This window comes from Pezoporus wallicus, unplaced genomic scaffold (assembly GCF_028554395.1).
Source record: "Pezoporus wallicus isolate ANWC-B61680 ecotype Strahan unplaced genomic scaffold, APGP_CSIRO_Pwel_v1 contig_5542, whole genome shotgun sequence".
Classification (NCBI taxonomy): domain Eukaryota; kingdom Metazoa; phylum Chordata; class Aves; order Psittaciformes; family Psittacidae; genus Pezoporus; species Pezoporus wallicus.
The window spans coordinates 3,103,877-3,123,549 of NW_026640165.1; the positions used below are offsets into that span (position 1 = coordinate 3,103,877).

The 19,673-nt window shown below is 39.3% G+C and overlaps 1 protein-coding gene across 2 annotated transcripts in view; it reads right to left on the reverse strand.

Annotated features, from left to right (window-relative positions):
- Nucleotides 1-19,673, reverse strand: part of ALG10 (ALG10 alpha-1,2-glucosyltransferase) — a 42,742-nt gene that overhangs the window by 21,400 nt on the left and 1,669 nt on the right. Inside the window, exon 3 of one of the 2 annotated variants that reach the window (XM_057417826.1) lies at nt 15,268-18,071. The exons of the other annotated variant lie outside the window; for it this stretch is intronic. Coding sequence (XP_057273809.1) covers nt 17,016-18,071 — 1,056 coding nt within the window. The 3' untranslated portion in view covers nt 15,268-17,015. Of the gene's footprint in view, nt 1-15,267; nt 18,072-19,673 lie in introns of those variants that run through there. 2 annotated transcript variants of the gene reach the window in all.

Genomic DNA, 19,673 nt, shown 5'->3' on the forward strand with positions numbered 1-19,673 from the left:
GATCATACATGGTGAATCAATGCCACCACACCACAAGTGCTTGCACAAATCACTGTTCATGTCAAGAGAAACATGAAAGGGAGTTTTGAAATGCCTTGTCACGGAATGAGCTGATGGACAAGGTTTTTGACAAAATATTTCATTTTCTCAGAAAATTTCAATTGTTGAAACTTCAAGCTTGCTTTTCATTAAATTGCAGAGGCGGTCCACATACTGCAAGGTGTGATAGCTCCAGTGAAAGAACTGTATAATGATGTTTTAGATAGGTAACATAAAATCATTTAAATGGTGGTGTTGCAAGACACACATGTGACTAAGCTCTACTACTACCACCACCAAAAGATTTAAATCATGTTTTAGAGGCAGCCAGACTACAGTGCCCATGGACTAGATGACTCCATCTGAGTGCTGAGACACATTTTCCTGGTCTTCTGGTCATTACCTGTTTTCATGGATGATTGCTACCAGAGCCTAGGTAGAGGAGAAGGAGGAAATTAAAGGCAACAAAAGGAGAGGAGGAAAAGTAATACAATGCTGACTGTCAGTCCATGCAAGTGTATCAATATGAGTCTAATTGTTGATCTTTCAAACCAGTGGGCCAAATCGAGTTATTCCATCTTGTTGCATGTCCCAGAACTAAATTCATAAATAATGTTAAGGTTTCCTGGACAGCACCCATAGACTGTTTTTTTAATTTGTTTTAACACAAAGCATTTAGTGTAAGGTCTATGAAATCTTTGCTTTCTGTGCAAACAAGCTTAAGGGAACTCTTGCATTCCACAGAAACACTCCTGTAGTTGCTCATAGTTTCAGATACACACCGACTTGTCTGAAAAGTCCTTGTAAAAACAAATTTAGGAAACCTTGGAACTAGCTGAGCAGGGATGTGTAGACTTTGGAAGCTGGTAACGAGACAGCTTGTCACTGAGAGCCCCAAGTGGCTTGAGCATCTGTGGCTTTTGGGGAGAAAATTCACTGTAGGTCCCAGAATGCAGTCATGAGGGTGACCCTCTTCTTCTCTTGTACACCTAGAGGCAGAAAATATTTGTATGAAGATGCAGTGTGTGTAGCTATGCAGGGAAATGTAGCACACCCAGGTTTTGAAAGCGTTAAGTGAGCAGGGTGAAACATCAGCTTTGCATGGGAAGGGATGGGGGTGGCATCTCAGAGTGCTCTGATGGATCTGCAGAATACTGGAATCTGCACAGAAACCAAAATTTGGAAGGCTCTGGCAAACCTGAGAGCTGCCAGTGACAAACGACATCCTTTTCAGACAAAACACCCAGCTATGAGTCACCAAGTCAAGCACTAAGTTATCTGCTTTAAAGCTTTTGTAGCAAAACAAGCTCTTAGGAGGAGATGCTGAGCAAGTAAGGAGGGAATATGATGGAATGGAAGGAGTTTCTGTCAAACACAAAAGTATAAAGGGTTTGTAATGGCCATCTTGAGCTGAGTGATTAAACCCATGGTAAAAATTGTAATTTGTAAATGTATGGCTCTACATCCTCCTGCAGGCAAATAAACACACCAAGTACCAACATCAACTCTTGTTTGCTTCCCTGGTCTTCTTAACAAAAGATCTTAGGTTTGCAGGAGAGAGATCATCATTCCCAAATGCAGGTTGCTCTTTGGGATACCTTTCTCTTTTCCGTCCAACTCTCACAGTAAAATGCCGCTTTCAAACTTACAATAATCTAGAAATGCACTCACTGAATGCCCCGAAGGAGGGATCACCAATAGTGACAATACCAGAGCCCACCAAGACCAGTTTTACTTCTCCCTCCCTGGTTTGCAGCCCTAAAGACAGACAGCATGAACCCCCTGCTAACTGCACTGTAGACTCACTCACACAAGGTACTGACTGCCTTTCCCAAAACGAAGGACATCTACGTAAGTGAATGTTCTTCCTGACACATTTCTCCTGTTAGTTTACCATCATCTTATTTTCAAGGCAGTGCCCAGGGTCATGGCTGTGTAATTCCCATCTCAGCTGGCAGAGAACACGAACCAGTTAGAAACAGAGCATCTCAAGTGCCAACATCAACACAGATTTATTTCATTAGTCTGTATAAGCTGTCTGGTGCTATTTAAAGCTCACTTTGGCAAGACCTATGGACAACAGGCATGCTGGCAAAGGGAGGGAATTTGAAAACATGCCTCTCTGCTCTCCCTCTTCAGCCAGCAACCCTGCTCCAGGAAAGGCCCTGAATTGCTCTTCTGTCCCCATTGGCCAAACCCATTGTGGTCCTCAGGGCACTGGGATGAAGGCCAGGGAGGGCTTTCAGCGCTCATGGCCCAAGGAGAGGATGGTGCCTCCTCTCATCCCAGTCTCTTAGGCACTCACAGGAGATACCCTCAAGCAGAAGCCCCCATACAGTGGGAATGGGTCGCACCTCCTACACCTTGATGGGGAACGCTCATTTCATCCTAGAAAAAAAGCAAACCTTTCTCTACCCTTATTGCAAAGATTAGGAAACAGAGATATGAAATCAGGTATCTCTGACACAGCTCCCCACCTATTCACACATTCTTGTCAGACCTGATTCTATTTTCCTCCACTTTGTGCTTTTAAAAATAGCTCGAAGAATGTGGCTTTTAAGCATTGTAGAGATTGTGGCACAATACAATACAGGTCACTTTTTTCACTGTTTTGTGGCTGATTAAAATAGAAGCTCCTAAGTACTACTTACCATAATTTTCATCTCCCACACAAAGCCTATTTATCTCTCTTCCCCCAAAGTCAATTACAGGCTTTGTTACTAAAACAGGGAATCAATTTGTAGACATACCAGTCATTGATAACTTTTCAATCTTCTACCCCAGTTAGGCTTTATTTAGTGTGTATATATAGGCTCCCAGTTACTAGGCAGCATTTAAACGTGAATTCATATTTCTTGCAAGTCTTTGTTATTTTATATTAGGAATAAGATGTTTAGAGTTACCCACGTCTTCCTTTGGGATCTTGATGCTGTAAGCAAATTCTCTATTATGTTGGGGAAGGTGTGCCCTGTAGAAAAAGAATACTTTGGCAAAGTTTTGGTATACACTATAGTAAAAAGAAGTTGTAGTTTTGAGAGAGAAATAAACATAAAGATGCAATTATCTTTTAATTATAGAACATAGAGTTTCTCTCTGCACTATAGAATCATACAATGATTTGGAAAGGACCTTTAAGATCATCCAGTTCCAAACTCCTTGCCACAGGAAGGGACACCTTCCACTAGACCATGCTGCCCAAGGCTCTGTCCAACCTGGCCTTGAACACTGCCAGGAAAGGGGCATCCGCACCTGCTCCAAGCAACCTGCTCCAGTGCCTCACCATCCTCAAAGTAAAGGACATCTTCCTTATACCTGATCTAAACTTCCCCTGTTGTCATGATCTAAACTCCCCCAGTTGTCACGCAGCCTGCTTGCTCACTCCCCCCCTTCCTCCCCCCGCCCCTCTCCCCGAGGGATGGTGAGGAGAATTGAAAGAATGTAACTCCCACGGGTTGAGATAAGAGCAGTCCAGTAACTAAGGTATAACACAAACCACTGCTGCTGCCACCAATGATAATAATGATAAGGGAAATAACAAGGGAAGAGAATACAACTGCTCACCACCTGCCGACAGATACCCAGCCCAACCCAAGCAGTGATCAATCCCTGCCGGGTAACTGCCCCCAGTTTATATAGTGGGCATGACATGCTGTGGTATGGAATACCTCTTTGGTCAGTTTGCGTCAGGTGTCCTGTCTCTGCTTCCTCCCGGCTTCCCCTCCTCCCTGGCAGAGCATGAGACTCACAAAGTCCTTGGTCAGAGTAAACATTACTGAGCAACAACTAAGTGGTGTTATCAGCACTGTTCCCAGGCTGAACGTCTAAAACACAGTGCTGCACCAGCTACTAAGAAAGAGAAAAATGACTGCTACTGCTGAACCCAGGACACCTGTTTAAACCCATTACCCCTTGTCCTGTCGCTACAGTCCCTGATGAGTCTGTCTCCAGCATCCCTATAGGCCCCCTTCAGATACTGGAAGGCTGCTATGAGGTCTCCATGCAGCCTTCTCTTCTCCAGGCTGAACAGCCCCAACTTTCTCAGCCTGTCTTCATACACGAGGTGCTCCAGTCCCCTGATCATCCTCGTGGCCCTCCTCTGGACAATGATCCTTCTGTAGATGGACGGTACTATGATTGGTAATAGATTTAAGGGTCACATAAGAATTTGCATTAAAATAGATAAATCAGAATTAGATACAGTTTGAGCCAGATACAGCAATAGCCTCTGCATCCTTACAGATGAGCCTCCAGCAAGCTGATTGTAATGGTACTGTAACATTAACAGTGAAGCTCCAGGATTTTGTTGATCACTGTGTTACCATCAATAATTTGTCTCTGGTCAGGTGGATCAAAATCTGCATGATTTTAGCTATGAAAAATGTGTGCATCTGCATCTAACTGTTATAGAAATTCTAATCAGTTTAAGTACAAGTATACTCTTTTGTTTTAAATCCCATGGGATCAGAAAGCTCTTTCTCCCCGAGCTGCAGAGTCACAATTATTTGTGAGACATGGATATATTTGGAACAGCTGATACACTGATACATCTAATAAAACAAAGGAGAAGGTAAATACAAGGAAAAAGGTAAAAGGAGAAAATTGAATTATCCTTTAAGATCAATTTCAAGGAAGCTGATATCTATTAAATAATTCATTTAAAACCAAAATCTAAACCTAAACCAAACCAAAGCTTTTGGAAACCAGTTCAGTCACTGGCTGTTACCTCTCCCTGGATTCTGACCAAAGAACATGACAGACTTACTTATTTTCTTTGCATCTTTTTTAATTAACATGCCTTTGGAGGAGCAGTGACAGTGGCAGAAGGGACTGCCCCTGACACTCACTTAATTCCAATAAGCATCTTCTGTCCTGCTGCAGACAGGCTTTATCTGACAAGCTCTTTCCAGCTGACTAATGTGCCTTGGGTCATGTTTATGGCTAGCATAGATACTTGTAGAGCAGATATGACTTATTACAACATGTGCCACTTGTAATGAAAATCTCACTCTCCAGGAGAGGGAAAAAAAGAAGAAACAAGCAACAGCTTTATAAAGGAACATCTTTCAAGATGTTCTGTTTAGGCAAAACCTAATTCCAAGCATTCCAGCATTTTATTTTCATTCAGACAAAAAATTATTACTTTTTGAGGCAGGATTGCTCTATGTTAGAGAAATGCTTTAATAAAATACAGTTTCTAATAGCAACATATTATAGTAACTATGGGTATTTAAGAGCAACACAGCCTTATTTGCAATGAACTGAAAAACTGAAATGACAGTCAGTGCTAAGGTCTCATCTCTTTCCTTATTATCCATGTTGTACAGTAATAGATGAGGTGAAGAATGAAAAATGTCAACGTATCATGAGCTCTCAGAGCTGTGGCTTTCATCAGTAGGTCACCTACCTGCTCAGGATTTCAATTGTCAGCAATTATTTCAAGTTTCCATGAAGGAAAATTGCCCTAGGAAAGGAAAAATTTACATTTGCTAACATTGCATTGTACAGGCTCGTGAGTCCCCCATGTTCACTTTTCTGGACACCAGATTTCTATTACCCCTATAAAGCCATTAAAACAACAATTGGAGAATCCTCTTTTTCACTGGTGATTGTATACTGGGCTAAATAAAATCTTCACTTACACATTAAGTTTTGCACTTTCAAGAGTTGTACTGCTGCCATATTACCAGGGAATGCCACTCCAGTTAGCGTCTGCACTGATGTTCTTCATTCCCACCCCATGACTGCCTGCTGCACCCTGGCCTTGGCCACAGCCCTTGTGAGCACAAGCAAAGCCATCTCCACCTCTTTCTTCCATCTTGTTGCAGCTATTGTCATGTCCCCATGCTGTCTTTCCAAGCAGATACACATGTATTTATACCTCACCGTGCAGAGCTGTGAGCCCAGCATGCCTGGGATGCTCACTGGGATGCCCATGTGCTGTCAGGTTAATCTGTGCAGTGTATGGAGGTTTCCAGCTGTTCTGTAGCTGTTTTTCCAAGAAGGCTGTAAAGCACTTGGAAATCCTATCTATTTTTTTTTTTCCCAAATCCTCGGACCTTTATAAGCAACATTTTCAGCTGGGGAAAGATGACACTCTTAGGAAAATTCGAACATGTGCTCTGTCTCCTCATTCATCTGGGCTCCTGCATGAACATCAGTTCGTCCAAAACCATTTAAATATCTCATCCACAGTTTGACTTGAGAGGTGAGTGGTGGTAACAGGTAGTTGCAGCTACCCATGTATCAGCTACAAGGTCAGCTCCTGTACTCCATGGGGTAATTATGTGCTCCTGTCAGTAGGCAGCCCGCATGCTCTGAGAGCAGCAGTTCAGGAGCTGCTGTAGCATTTTTAGGTGATCATTGTAAGAAATCTATGCCAGAGCTTATAGTCCTGGTGGGTTTTTAACAGGGAAAGGTTGGGTAACACATGTTAGAGGAGAGGAGGAGTGTGGGAGGGAGCAGGACATGTTTCTCCTTTCAGGCTGCCACCAGCAGCTCCAACAACATCTGGTTCAAACCACAGCACTGCCTGGCTCCTGTTTCTTCTCCTGTTATATCTCCCACTTCTACATACAAGTATTAGCAAATATCAGTCTGTCTCTAGGGCTTCTTTTCTTGTAAGCATTCAGGGTCTGATGAATTCTACTTACTTAATCCCCCTGGTCTTCTCTCAATCTGCACAAGGCTAATGTGGTTTGGAGCTTGGATCTGCTCCTCCCTCGGCTGCAGAATACTGAAGATGACACCCATTTTTGTGCTGCTCTGATGCTCTTCAGCAGCAACATCAAAGGTGCAAAGAGCAACTTTACTACCTATGACAGCCTGTTTCACCTATGTTTTGCTTCATTATACATATACATTGTCTCCACTTGCAGGCCTGCATTTGAAAACATCTTCCGTAGGTGATTTAGTGACACAATTTGTATCAACTCAAATATGAGTCAAATAGTCTGTAAGTTCAGAACACCTCAAAAAGCACCCTTTGGCTTTAGAGGTACTAAAAAGCCACCTATTTCCAGGTTGAGCAGATGTTGATATGACAACATCCCAGACAAGGAAGCCAAGCTGGGTTAACAACAAACATGCAGTTCTATGGCTGTCTTTAATGCTTTTTGAGGGTGGAGCAATACAGAACTCAGATGCTTTGTAACCATTTTCTTAGGACAAGGCAAAAGGGCTGTTAGCTCATCCTAGCTAAAAAGGAGCAATCACCTGGAGAGGCCCTACTACAGTTATGAAAATCAGGACAAGTGAAACTCCCACAAATTTTGCTTTAACAGTCAGGGTGGATGATTACACACTCTTCCCTGGCAAGTCTTTTTGGTGCTATTCCATCAAAGTGATGATAAGTACAGACTACATCTACATTTCTTGAAATCCTTGCCTGAATCAGTGCTGAGTTTTGTTTCTCAGCAGCAAGAATTGGGTGGCCAGGACAACTACAGATAGTCTGTAACGTGGAGAAGAGAGGGTTGCACCAAAGGAAGAACAGCCAAGCAACAAAAGGAACAGTCTGCAGTGGGAGGGATGGGTTCATGCACCATAGAGAGGGATGAAAGCGGAGGCTGAGGGGGCAAGGTGAAGGAGGATTGCCATTACCATGGAATTTATCCCTGGTCTAAGCTTCCTGCAAACACACAGAGCATTACTTTTATATTTCTTCTCTTCTATGTGACCCAGGCACACCCCTTACTTTGTTCTCATTATCAAAATACAGAAAAAGATCTGATCTGTTAAGGTATTTAGGACCATAAAAATGCAGATGAGCACCTGCACAACTACATCCTACCTTTTCAGATTCGGTGTGTGGTTGCTTTCTCCCTTACACAAGCTGGCAACAACCTGCTACAGAAAAAGTATTTTCAGCTTTGTCAATCCCTGTATCATTTTCACTGTTGTAAATATCAGATGGCAGCTTTGCAAAAAAGTAGTCTTTTATAATATATAGTTTTATTTTACTTTTTATCATTATGCATTCTACTGAACAGACCAAATCTAAAGATTCTTTAGGGTCTTTATGTCTGTTTCTTCAGGTTGTAAGACCAAGAGCATGCACCTGAAGTGTTTCAAGAGGGCATTATTATTTCCTTAGTGTGTAGTTCCTGTTGATATAGATCCTCTAGATAATGCCCTTCAAGAATAAAGTATTGAAATGAAAATAGATCCATCTCATGAAGTTCTACTTACTACAGTTTCAATTAACTTAGTATGTAGGTAATGGAAAAGAGAGTTAGATTGTAATTACCTTTTTCAATGTTCAAAGCACCAAATAAATTGTCAATAACTATACACAAGAAAGGTTAAATCTGATACCAAACTATCCCACTTACTTTATGTTAGATTTAATGAGAAAATAAAGCATTGAATGTATTCTATCAAGACATGCCACTGTCTGCATTTTGACTGCAGAGTATATGTTCATTTGGTCCAAGTACCACTCACTACTTATGTGTGTATATATACATATATATATATATACACACTTCTTTAACTTAATAAAAAAGACCCCAAAATCAATTTTTCATCTAAGAACCAGTAAAGCCAAGCCCAGGAAAGAGGATCTTGCATTGTGAAAGAAAACACAAAGAGAGCCCAAGAACATTTATCATGAGATCCATCACAGCAAAAGTTACCAGAAATCTTTTAAAGCTCTTTCTTTGCCAAAGGAAAGGTGATGACTAGAAGCTGATTTTGACATGCCAAGTAACTGCAGACTATCAGATGTTGTAGCTGACTTAAAGGTTTTTCTTGTTTGTTTGCTTATTCTCTGACAAAATGACGGGCAAGAAAATTCAAGAGCATCATGTACTCTATTATGTGGGACTTAAATAGCGAGGTAGAATCTTTGCAGGTGTTTAACATCTTTGACTCAGAGTCAGTCACAAACAACTTACATTAACTGATCGTAGCCATAATTGCATGCCAAGGTTTATAAAAGCCTTAATTGCTAGTAGGTTTGGCATTTATTTCTCAGAAAGACTCTTTATTCACAAAGAAGTTTTAATTACACAGCTTGGATTTGAAAGTCCAAGAGGAATGTGCCCACCGATTTTGGTGGTGGTGGTGCTCATTTGTTGTTTGAAATCAAAGGTTTCTTGCCAAGTTAGCCGATCTGATAGTTTATTAAAACAAAGCCTAAAGCCCGCTAGCCCTCAATCAGGCTGACTCCATGGATTAGAAAGTATCTATTGCCCCATCAGGGCAACTGCAATTTGTTCCTGAGGAAAAGGGAAGGGGGCCTCCTTCCAGAGCCACCCGTTTTTGTCACCTGAATATCTCCAGTTTAAACTGGAAAGAAAAGGAAAACTCCTGTGCTCAAACGCCACAAAGAAATCATGTCTCAAGTTGGCTCTGGCTTTACAGACCAAGACAGTAGTCAATCAACTAAATTTATTTCCATGAGAATTTAACTTCAAGGAGCTCTACAGGAAACAGCCAAATCATAAAATTGCTTGGCCAAACTGAAATTTCACATGCCCTACCTCTGCTTGCTTCTCCCTGGTTATTCCTACAAACCCATACGTATACCTCAAGCCACTTCACTGCAAGACAAAAACAGTTGTTATGGGAATTGTTAATATATTTATTTTGGACTGTTTTATCCATTAGCGTGACTTTGCAAGTCAAAAAGTGATGCTTCTCCTACAAGTGATGCTTCTCCTACAAGATGCTTCTCCTACAAGTTAGTTTGATTGACTGTTTTATCCATTAGCGTGACTTTGCAAGTCAAAAAGTGATGCTTCTCCTACAAGTTAGGCAGCAGGCTCTTCAAAGTAAGAGCTTGTTTTGACTAAACAAAGCAAAGTACACAGGTCTAAGTACGTGATACTTCTTCCTTACAAAAAAAGATAAGAGCTCAGCGGTGTTGTGTAGTCTTCAGCTCTGGTGATCATGCTTCTTTGTATGCTGAAAAAAAAAAGCCAGAGAAAAACAATCTGGATCACAAGCGTCCTCATGTCTCCGTAGTTCGGCAGGTTAAGATGCTATCGGGCTGTGATCTGCACATTCCACTATAAATGTTGTGAATACGCACATGCAGAAGAGGAAAATGAAAATTGTCTTTGCACAGATGTAGCATCATGCTCGTAACTAGAGCAAAAAGTTCCCTGAGAGTACAAGTAATTAATCTCTGAAAAAGCTTGTCAAAGGATACAGCAAATTCATCACTACTTGATGGCTTTACATAGAGTGTATTTTCAGATGTGCTCCATTTCAGCTACAAAATATTAAACTCCACAGGATTCACATACATGATGTGCAAACCAATTCCCTCCTCGGTGGAATTCCCCAGGAGTTTTGTGGCCTCCTGTCAGGCAAACAGCCGGATCAGGCTATTGTAAGGCTACCCCCTCATCCTCTCACCTCCCCTCAGAATTTAAGCAGTGTATATTTATAAGTAGTAAAAGAGGGTGGAGGGAAATTATTAGTATTTATCTTTAAGGCAAATGTAAAGCTCCTCTGAGACAACAGATGGCTCCAAAATCCCGACTATATTTTCTTCCTAATTCTTAAGAAAGGGGAAAGCACTTAATTTCTTTTGATTTTAAGCAAATGATCACTCTTCCCTCCTTCAGAAAAGAAATATCCAGCTTAGTAATAATTAATTGCATAAAACGCACAGTTATTGAAGCAAATGTGCATCCGTACATTTTTAGCAACATAAATACAACTCTTTTCTATAGCCAGGAAATAATTTCCTTTTCCTTTGTCATGGTCCTGGTTCTTTTCCTGGGGTCTGGACCTGGACAGGGAATGCTATTCCACAAGGCTTCTTGAAACATTAAAGCCAAGTTAACACGTTGAATCGGGCTGAAATGTTTCAAATTTAGCTAGCAGAGTGGCTGCCAGCAAAATCATCTCAAACATGGTTCATTCTGGCCAAAATCTCTGATTTGAGGCTTCCCCAGCTCATGTGAGTGCCCTGCCCAAAGAGGCTGTGCTCTAGCAAATAGATGGCACTAAAAGGTAGTTTGACAAGATATCTTTCAGATGAATTCCCACCTTCACCACTATCTCAGTGGACTGCTGATGTAGAATAACCCTCTTGGTAATGAAAATTATAGAGTGCTACAGTGTGACACAGGAGTGCACAGGAGTGAGCAAGGAATCCTATACGCAACAAAGAAAACACTGGATATAAAACACCTACACTACTCTTTGCCAGCACTATAGTTAGGATGTGCTTACTCCCACCCACTAAGAGTGCTGCGGCATTTGCTCAGCACTGACCCAGAGGGTGAAGCGCTGTGTCTAAAATCGGTGATATTCCTGACTGTCTCCTTTGTTGTTTCCAAGCTTGTCATTTAAATTTCAATTCAGCCAGGGAATGCTTTGTTTGAGATCTGATGGGAACACAGGAAAATGCAGCATGATTTACATGTATTAAATTTGCACATCTGAAGCAGTGTCCTGAAATTACAGACTCTTCAGTAATAATCAACATAACCATTCCTTTTGCATTTTATGTTCACAAGATTACTTCTATGACAATACTTTTAGGAGGGTTGATATGAAAACGTGGAAATCTGGTCTCATTAGAGAAGATCTGAAGGTAGCTAGGGCACAAACTTTGCAATTATATCTTTGAGAAGGTGTACACTGCTACTATTAATATGAGTTCATGCCACTTTGAATCAAATGCATGCAATATTAATTTACATCTACTTAAAAGCAGTATATAAAGCACATATGAAGACATTTCTTTAAAAGTGTTTATTTTTTAAGATACAACAATTTTTGCCTTATAAAAACACTGGAGTATCTGGGCAACAAGCAATGCGAAAATGGCAGGAACTCCTCCCCTATTCCTGACACCTGGTTGCAATTCAAGTAAATTGAATTTCACAACACGTCTTGAACACAGTAAAGAACAGTTTTTATTTACAGATCCAAAACATCTTTTAACAAACCAATTAGCTCCCAAGTTTTTGGGGCCAGATCCAGCAATAAGCAGCTTCTCCTTCCAGCAGGAGAAGACATTACCAGTCACGTATGACAAACTACTCTCCCGTATCACCACTTGCTTTAGTAAGTCACAGTGCACTGCTAAATACAGCAGTGCCCCAAAACCCCCCAAAGCACCCCACTCATTTCTGCTCCTGGTAGTGTTGCAGTCTTAGCTATGGCAGCACTGCAATGACAACCATCTGTACAAATCTTTTTCCTCTTGCTTCCTGCACCTCATATCCCAAATACCCCTGAAGTGGAAGGAACAGCATGAGGTCCTGAGCATATTCTGAACTTAAGCACAAAAACTTGCAAATTAAGAGCTTTTTAGCTACACACTGCTAGCTAGGGGCAATCTCTCGTGGAGAGATTCATTTTGTTTGCAAAATGATGTTTCTTAGTAAAACCAATTATCTGCATCTATCTACAGCATTCTTTTAAGAAGGATGTTTTTCCATAAAAGATGCCTTAGCTGGCATACAAACTGTGCTGAATCAAAACCAAAATCCATATCCTATCTCATATGAGATAAGCAAGGACAGCAAAGCATTTCAGGGGAACAAAAAAATAGGGCAATGATACAGTCAAAGAATTGGAGATAACTGGAATCGGTAATTTTCACACACTCTGGCTTTACCCTTTTTCATTTCACAAAATCCAGATGACGCCTTTAAAATGCAGGATGTCAACTACCATAGGGCCAGCAGACATTGGAGTATTTGCATTTGGTATGTACAACATCCAGCTAAAAAGAGTATTTCAGAAAATCACCATGTGTCTGTCTCAAAGTACAATTACTCTGCTTTCCTCAATTTGTCCTCCAATTTTTGTTCTTTTTAGACAGCAATCAATAGAATGAGCATGTGAAGAAAACAAGGATGCTGTGAAATTTAATAATCAAACAGCAGAAGGAAATCTGCTAATTTTCTAAGCAACTACATTGTTTAAACAGTGACATCATGTCAACAGTAAGCTCTCAAGTTTCATATTGTTCTCTCAGACCAGACATGACATTTCCACAAATACCAAAAAAAGTCAAAATAGGACACTTTAAAGATGAGCAAAACTTGCTCTCCCCCTAAAACTTAATGTATGATGTATATTTAAAATTAAATACAAGGATGTTTTAGCTAAAACACGTACTAAAACAAGCAATCAGCCATGAGAGACTTTTAAGATTTCTAAGAAAACTTAAAAAAAATATTTTCTCAGAAACAGTCCTGCTGAAACCCCTGCCGTTATATCAAGCAGCTTCACATTGACCAGTTGGTCACCTCAACAAGATGGCACAAGACTGCCACCTTGTGAAACCAAAACAATCAGATCTGTATTAATAGGGCAAATAGCAACTCTGTCCCCAGAGAATACAGAATACTTCTTACGACAATATACTGAACAATTCATCTGATTTGTCTACTCACAAGGAAAGTAACAGAAAAATATTTCAGCGGGTACACAGTGCTTCTGTGTAAAATTTATCCTAGTCTTGAACACGAACACGTGACAAAGAACTTAAAAAGAATGAAAAACAGAATGCTCAGGAATAACAGAATACAGTTCACAACATACCGCATTATCAAATGAATAACAGAAAACACAGTTCACAGCATACAGGAGTATCAAACAAACTTCCTATCTTCCTGAATAACAACATATTTGTAACTAAAATGAAAAACCCATGCATTCAATTACTTGTGGTGATTTTTTCCCACCTCAAACCAATTCAGCCATGCTGTGGCTGTTCAGCTCTCTATTACTCTGACAGACATTAAAAATTATCGTCTTTCTGTCCAAGAAAAACTGAACCTGAGCCTTTATTTTTAACCAGTGATTATAGAAAAGTTGGCTATGCTATTTTTGTTTTCACCTTGGACATTACAAATGAGTGTGATTTTTATCTAAATGGATAGCTGATTAATAAAATTTACAATTATCATTTTCATGCTGTTGTAAGTAATTTCATTGCCAACTGACACTTGCTAAGGAATTAACCTACGGTTCTACTGAAACTAGAAGACTTTGGCAATGTAATCCAGGATAAACACAGTCCTTTCTGCAAGCCTTCAAGAAGAATAAATTATGAACAAACACAATGGAAATATTTCCAGAGCAAAATATTAAAATCAATTTTCCAAAAGATCATTTAATCATAGAAACGCACAATGGCTTGGGTTGGAAGGGACCTTAAAGCTCATCTAATTCCAACCCCCTGAGGGACACCTTCCACTAGACCAGGTTGCTCCAAGCCCTGTTCAACCTGGCTTTAAACACTGCCAGGGATGGGGCAGCCACAGCTTCTCTGGGTAACCTGTGCCAGCACCGCACCACCCTCACTGTAAAGAAATTCTCTTTAATATCTACGATACTTGCTCCAACATTTTAAAGCATGTTTAACTAACTCCAGTACCTAGTTTTAAACACTTCTAACTGATATTTCTTGAATTTCTAAGAGATGTTGATGGAATTTGCAGCCCTTTATGACTAATAATGATATAATTACAACCATCTTGATTTCTGAGACAGAATCAAGCTGACATTGAGCATTTCCTGCAAACTCACTGTGGTTCATCACCAAAAGTGAAAACACACCTTTACTCTAAAAATAAATTATTTCATGTTCTACTAATTCATGGACTTTCCACTTTAATTTAAGCTTATAGCCAGTCAGCTTGCTTTAAAATTAGCTTTGATAATATTTTGAGAATAATTGTACTCCTAATATAAATCCCATGGTATAATATTATACCAGCTTATAATATTGATTTAAAAAAAACCCAACAGTTCAAAGACATCTGTCTACATGTAATTTCTCTAACATCTTGTGATGTGGAGCTTATTAAAAAGGTACTGTGCTCTAAATGTCGGGGCGTTTTATATTAGCTTTTCTTCACAAAATAAATGTATTAAAACTGTATACATTTAAACTCAATTCTTCTAACTTGAAACATGGCTGCTATCTCAGTTAAGAGTAAGTAGGAAGCATAAGCGTTGTCTCTTAACAGTGTTAATAACTGGAGGCATTCAGATACCAGTATCAAAAGACATGCTGGACAAGACAAAACACTGATGGAGTATGTAAGGAATTTTTAAATCTTCTCAAGCATATGAGTATCTGCTCCCCTTCATAAAGTCAAACAAGCAAACAGATCTAGAAGGCAATTCACAATTCTGACCAGACCCACATCACTTCCCATTTTATCATTCCAATTCACTCACTACTAATATTTCAGGACACAAATGAACTTGTACTGAAACATGCAGATGCTCTCTACCTTGTTTACATTTTTCCTAGCATGGCATACAAAACCAAAATTGGAAGCAGAAGGCATGCAAGGCTTCCCTTCCCAAAACTGTCATACTAAAATTACAACACAAGATAATATCCTGGACCCTGAAAGAACCGAAGTATCCCATTTCAGGTTTCTCTTGTCCCTTCAGCTTGATCAATCAAATACGGAGTGATCAAAAATGGCTTTCCCTACGGTACACACAACAACTAACATACTGGCTACAGTGACCTGGCAAACATCTTAAATTCAATATAAATAAACCTACTCATTGAAAAGTGATTTTAAGGTTCCCTTAGAAGAAACAGAGCTGCAAAGACATTGGGCAGGAGAATCTGAGTTAACCACACTCTTCATAGTTAGCACAGGTAGGGAATCAGAGCCAGGACATTGATATCATTGATTGATAAAGAAAAATGAAAAAACCCATGACATAATGTGAGTAAATAACTCCACAGTACTGACTTTTTGAGAAATAATTCCATTTCAGAGTGACTAGCATGGCAATAGTACAATAGGTTTGCATGGATTTGTCAGCTGTCTTTTAATTACAGAACAAGAAAGAACTTAAAAATGCTACACAGCATGCAAAGTTTTGGATCTCCTCCCCTGCCACATGGTTTAGTTATATTTATAAAACAGCTTAATAGTTAACTTTAAGCAATCAAATATTTTTGAGCCTAATTAAAGTCATTTACAGCCAGAAACCATTACAGCCTTCTTTTATTCTCAAGATAATACACTAGATGCTTTTAAAAATATATATATACACACACTGTATTTTACCTTTGTAATACAAAATATATTCCCTAGTTCCATTAGATCTGTATATATATGAAAACCATTTAAAAGAACAATTCAGTAATGCCATTAGTATTTCTTTAAGATTACATGTCAAAGATCTTAGAAACACTCAGTTCAACTGGGGACTGCACTCAGATCCTACATCAGTACAAACCTGTGAACACAGAACCTCAGGACATAAAAGCTTGATGATTTAAAAGGGTATTCATTAGGCTGCATTCCACTGTGTAACGACACATTTCAGTCTGACGTATATATATTACTTCCCTCCTAACAGGTCACATTATCAACTGCAATTTATCTTTTGTTGTACAATAACACTTATTCCCCCAAAGAAGGTACATGCACACAGCCTCCACGGTATTTTCTAAGTATCAGTTTGAAATAAAATTTTCAAACTGCTTTAATGATTTAAGAGCCTACATTCTGCTTGCAAAACCAATGTAAGCATTTATCGACAAAAAAAATCATGATAATTCAGTGGCATGTAGGAGGTTTTGAAAACATACTTTAGTAGTGGTTCATACCTTGCCTGCCAGCAAACCTAGATGGAAATGGCCTGATCCAAGCAGCAAATATGCAGAGGTAACAAAAATGTTAAACACCAAAATATTTAGTTTTAAAGAGAAGCCTCTGAAACATACTTACAAATTGTCATATCCTCAAGAGAATGTTATATAGTATTTTGTTATAATGAAAAATCACTGTAAACATCTCTCTTACTTCACATAAATTACAGAAAGATGTGCTCAAATTCCCCTTCGTATTGAATGTTTTAATTCCAGGAGCTCATAAATTCAATACATGGAATACCTTCACATGACAACATACCAGATCTCACATTCAGTTGCAACAATATAAGCAAACAGCTTACTTCCCCAATTCCAACTGGGGGAAAAAAGTCTTCACATAATGCAAAATATACTGGGAAAGAAAAGGTCACCACATAAACCGCTGGATTTCATCACTATTTGGCCATTGGAATGTTTTGGTTAGAAAAACATATAAAGTTGTGGCATTCACAGCAATATAAAAAGCCAACTCCAGAAGCTGTCTATATAGAGATGGAAATGGAATATTGAGTCTGTATATTAAGAATGGCAAAATAAAGTAACGAAATTCCAGCAATTTTTGAGGAACTGTGACTGCTAGTAAACATACAAAATACATCAAGATCCAGAATATCGGTTTTGATTTTAGTGTATCAGCAAAACTCCAGCAAGAAAATATATAGACTGGAACCAATACATATTTTACAAGCTCATGTCTTTGGAAGACTTTTCTCCAGACATAAAATGTATAATGTCTGTTATCTGCTAGTAAATACTTATGAACATAGGTAAATTTCCAGATCAGGAATAAAGAGATGGCAGTGATTAAGCTGTACTGCACAGGGTGCTTTCGTAATGACAGAAGGAATTTCTTGATTTTAGAAGTGGTCAATAAATGAGGGAATGAAAAAAAGACAGTAAAGGACAGAAAATAGAACAGCTGAGGAAAGTGCAAACAGGCTTCATGGCTACTTCTGTCACCAACAACTATTCCACCATTGATGAAGAGAAAGACAAAGAACCCAGTGACTAATATGATGTATGGCCAAGTTAAAACAGTAAGTGTAACTAAGTTTTTAGGTGATGTGAGGTATTTGATGAGAAACTGCAATACTCTCATCAAATCTGAAAATGATCCTTTCCTGGAAGAAATCTTTTCATCTTTCTTTTTCTGTAACTCTGTCTTCCAGGCTTCATTTAGCTTCTCTGCAACGATATTTCCAGCACAAAAAACTGTCCACACAATATTTGTCTGACGAAACATGAAGCCACAAAATCCAAGGAGAGCTGAAGTTTTATGGTTACCATAAAGGCACATTAAATAGGCGAAAAGTGTGAAAAATACTGATCCTGGGTCTGTATAATAAAGGAATGTAAAAAAGTAAAGGGTGGGAAACATTGCAAGCGTTAACGTAGACAAGATTCTCTGGAAGCCAGACACAGCCTAGAGAAGAAGCAGAAAAATGTGGTTAAAAATGTCCAATAAAAATAACATAAAACAAACAACTAATCCCAAATATAATTCTTGAGAATTCCATTAACACAATATAATATCTCTTATGCTCTTTGGCTCCATTATTACAGAAGCACACAGGCTGTATTTTTGTTAACCTCCTGCTATGTTAATGCAGAGTGTCAGACCACACAACGTTAGTACAGCACATTACTGCAGGTGAGTTAAAAACACAGCAACAAAAATACACCAACTTCTTTCATATGTCAGCTGTTCACATATCTGTGTCATTAAGGTCATTGCAGGAGTCTAACTGCTCCCATATCTCGGATAAAATAGCTAATGGGCCAAGAAAAAAGAAAACGACCAACAAACCAACATTTTATGCCCCTGAAATTTCATCACCAAGATTCTGCTTGTTTGTGAGACAGCAGAACACATCATTTCATGCTTCTACTCTTGCCTCTTTTGAATTCAGTCCACAGAGTGGCCCGTTCAAAGTTTCTGATCTTTGGTGCAGCTTTTACTGTTTATCCTCATTATAATTTGTGATTTAGAAAAGAAACTTCAAAGAAGGTAGGAGACCATGCAGTTAAAAGCTCCTCCCAATTAACCCACTCACTACATGATGAAATACAATTCACAACATTAAAAAATGTTGCATGATGTTTCTGAATGATGCAGCATGGGGTGAAACAGCCAGTCATCACCTTACAGAAAAGAGAAATACAGAAAATGTTGAGCTCAAAACCAACAAGGCAACTACATTTTCTAACTCTTAAGACTACTGTTTACTTACATTTGTATTTCCACTTCAAAGCATAAGATTAAGTGTTCCAAAAGTGAAAAAAAAAATTATTGAATTTGACTCAATTCTGTATAGTCTTACTGTGTGCTTAAAATTGAAGAGTCTTCCTTAAGAAAATACATCAGAAGAAATTTTCCTTAAAGGAATTCTTCAGTTATCAGAGAACAGGAAAAAATGTTCTTATGGTTAAAAGTGAAACTGAAGAATTTGACTACGGTGAAAGATTTTGAATAGGCCATTAATCACTGAAACAATTTACCTGCTGCAGTGGTGGATTCTCCACCACTTTAAATATACAATATTCCTATGCCCAAGTTGAACTGTTACGGTCTGGATGGGTGGTCAAAGGTAAGAACTGGCTGGCTGGTTAACTAGTCACACTCTACCCAAAGAAGAGTAACAACCAGAGTAACACAGGGATCTATACTGGAACCTGTCCTCTTTAACATCTTTATCAATGACCCAAAGGCAGCAAGAGTACACTCTCATCAAGTCTGCAAATGACACTAAACTGGTGGGACCAGGCTGAAGAGCAGAGCTGCCAAGCACAGTGATGAAGACAGGCTGGAGGAATGGGGCAACAGAAACATTATGAAATTCAATGAGTTCAAATGCAAATTCCTGCACCTGAAAAGGAAGAAATCCCCACACTGATAGAGGCTAGACACAGAGTAGCTGAGGATCTGCTGTTCTGTGGAAAGGGACCTGGGGGTCTTGGCAGATAATGAAGTGAACATGAGCCAGCAGCTTGCCTGGATGGAACAGCAACAGCCTCCTGGACTGCA